The 2,837-nt window shown below is 54.5% G+C and overlaps 1 protein-coding gene across 1 annotated transcript; it reads right to left on the reverse strand.

The window, feature by feature from the left end:
* Positions 1 to 1,284, reverse strand: PG997_003017 (uncharacterized protein; the record flags this gene model as incomplete). Its single annotated transcript, XM_066807332.1, has 1 exon — positions 1 to 1,284. The coding sequence occupies one exon, from the start codon at positions 1,282 to 1,284 to the stop codon at positions 1 to 3; it is 1,284 nt and encodes a 427-aa protein (XP_066670950.1).
* Positions 1,285 to 2,837: the final 1,553 nt, after the last annotated feature.

A 2,837-nucleotide genomic window follows, 5' to 3' on the forward strand; every position in this document is an offset into this window, starting at 1 on the left:
TCAGCTTGCTGGATGGGATACCATAGGTGGCCTCCTTAATTTGAGGCTGAGGGGAGAGTACATACGAAGCCGAGCTGCATCTTGCTTGTGTTCCTCCGATACCCAGGAGAACTGCACTGCCCATTCAGGGTACAGGTTCACAAAGTTGAAGAAGCCTTCCCTTCGGTGCTTCTGGTCCCGCTTCTTGACGATCTCGAGTGCGATATGTCCGTTGGGCATGCCGATGTACCGCTCTGACACCTGGTCAAGGTGCGGCAGCATCTTGTTCTGGCGATAGAAGGAGCCCTGCAGGCCTTGCCTGGTACGCTCGAAATCCGGGTCTTGGAACGCCTCGTCGAATAATTCCTCGACCACGGTCCAAGGCTGCTTCAGGTCTTCGAAATGGTAGCGAATCCAGCAGGTTTGTTCCCATGGGTAGGGCTTGTTGCAGTGGCCCTGGTTCTTTTGTTTTATTCTCCCGCCACAACCACCACCGCCGCGGTGAGGTGGTAGAGATGGGTGTCTCTCCTTTTTGACGTATCCGCCAATGGCGTGCCGTAGTACGTGACAGCGACCATACTCCGAGGGATGGCTGTTGTAGCTCTCCCTTTTCATAAAGCGGGCTGGGTGATGCTCCATCGAGCTCAGGGCAGAATTGCGGCGGCTGAACAGCCCGCGGCTGTATACACGATGCCTTGGCTTCCGATGAAGAGTGCAGCTTAGTGAAAGCCTTGACAGAGCCTCGGCTGCGATGGGGTCTGTAAGTTGATCCAGGGCAGAGCCTCTGGTGTCGCTACCAGCTACTGACACATCTGTCGAGCTCTTGCGCCGGTCATGCTGGGGTTCCAAGCTGGGTGACGAACATGGCGTCCGTCCAACAGAGCTAAGGAGTTGAGCAGGCCCAGGCAAAGAGGTGATTTGTTGTTTCGAGGGAGCTGGCTGTAGTAGCCCTAATAGTCCGGGACTAGAATGCATCCGAGTCGATGGTGGTGATGGCTTATGATGGGTTGTGTCCAACGGCAGGGCGTAGAAGTTCAACTCGGCGAGTTCCGACCTCCGTCGTGGTGTGCGAGGAGAGGAGGGCGCTGTCGAGGCGGCGTCCGACTCAGTGTAGCAGGACTGTGTCGAGCCGGGGGTTGTGGACGAGCTATCCGAGAAATCGTGGGAGAGCGCCGAGTCACGCCTGAGTTTCCATTCTCGCACCGCACTGGATTCGTCGACCTTTTGCATAGCCTGCAGAGCCAGCGGGCGCAGAGAAGAAGATGAGTGCTGAGGCAGGCTCTGTAGAACGCAATCCGTGCTCATCTTGACTGAGCTGCTGTAGAGCATAATCGCCATGTCGCAGAGATAGAGCTGGGAAGCTTGCCAAGAGTGTACAATACAATATGAGGGTAATCTCAAACGATGAAGAACATCAAAACCGATAGATAAGATGACGGATGATGAGGGAATCGGAGGACTTATGAACAACAAGTGTGGTATGGTACGAAAGAGGGACAGAAGTGGAACAAATGGGGTTGGCAGACTCCAGTGTCTAATATAGACTGCCAACAGTGTTACCGACAGGAAGGTTCGCCTATAGAGGGTGTGCAACTCGATTTGGAGGGCCCATCTGTCCTGTCAAATCTGACCAGGCCAGGGAAAAAATAAAATCAAGCAAGGACGCCCCGGGGTGCTGACAACCGAATGACAGCGGTAGTTGTGCTGTCTCTCCGCAAGATCTGGCAGCGGTACGTACTGGGAACAGGGAAAGGCAAAAAAGAAAGAAAAAGAAAATCATATACAGTAGTGCCCATCTCTGTTGAAATATAACGATGATCCAGAAATGTCGCAGCCTCTTTTTCTGGATAGGTTGAGCCACTTTCTGCACCAGCATCCAAAGGTGGGAGGATGGCGTTGGAGGAACGGGCGAGGTTGCTGCGCGGAGGAATTACCTACAAGCAGTCGTGGATACACCCCAGTTGAGCGATGGCCTTATACGCCCAAGCGAGTAAGCATGTGCCAGATCCATGTATCTCTACGCAAGGGGGTGAAGACTTGGGCCAAGAAAGGACCCTTGTCTTGGATGGCAAGGTCGATATGACACCTCCCACCACCATGCAAGATATTCGATAGCGGGCACAATTTTGGGTATGCTTATCACTGCCAACGCCTTCCCGTGTACGTGACAGCCATGGGCGTCATTTCTGGGATATGGGGTTATTGCTGTTTGCATGATCCTTGCCCGCTGCCCGTAGCGTTGTGCCGTGCAGTGCAACCACGATAATAGGGCACACCTCCCCTCTCGTCTCCTCCCCTCCCCTCTCGTCTCCTCCCCTCCCGTTTCGCAGCCAAGCAGGAGCGAAGAGATCGTTGCAGGATTGTTATGCCTTCACCGATCATGCCATCTCCGCACTTTGCGTGACAGGCCGGGGCTGCTGACACTGTGCAGAGAAGCCTGACCCTGCGGTGTGATGGGAGATGGATGGCCTGTAGAAAAGCTGCCCGTGTTGGCGGTAACCAATAGGATGGCGCATAGACATGGCACAGCCCTGGTAACATGTCCCCAAAAGGGGAGCATTTGTATGCGGGTTATATATGTGTGCGTGTCTCTAATGAGCAAGAAAAAGACGGGCCGGAGTTTCTCTTGCAACTCTGGGTGCTCCGGGGGGTGGGCAGAAGGATATGCAGTTGGTTCGAGCCCGAGGAGGAGATAGGACAACACACACATAATGAGATGAGCCTTGCTGCCAGCCAGCCCCCGCGAGGAGCGACCCGGGCGGCAAGTCCTTTGAATGCGGACCGTGGCTCATTTCGCAATTTGCTGGCCGAACAGCGTCTAAGGCCGGGGATGTATGTAAGTGCAAATGTCGGTGCAA

The sequence above is a fragment of the Apiospora hydei genome (genome assembly GCF_038363865.1).
Source record: "Apiospora hydei strain CBS 114990 chromosome Unknown utg000004l_segment0_segment0, whole genome shotgun sequence".
Taxonomy (NCBI): domain Eukaryota; kingdom Fungi; phylum Ascomycota; class Sordariomycetes; order Amphisphaeriales; family Apiosporaceae; genus Apiospora; species Apiospora hydei.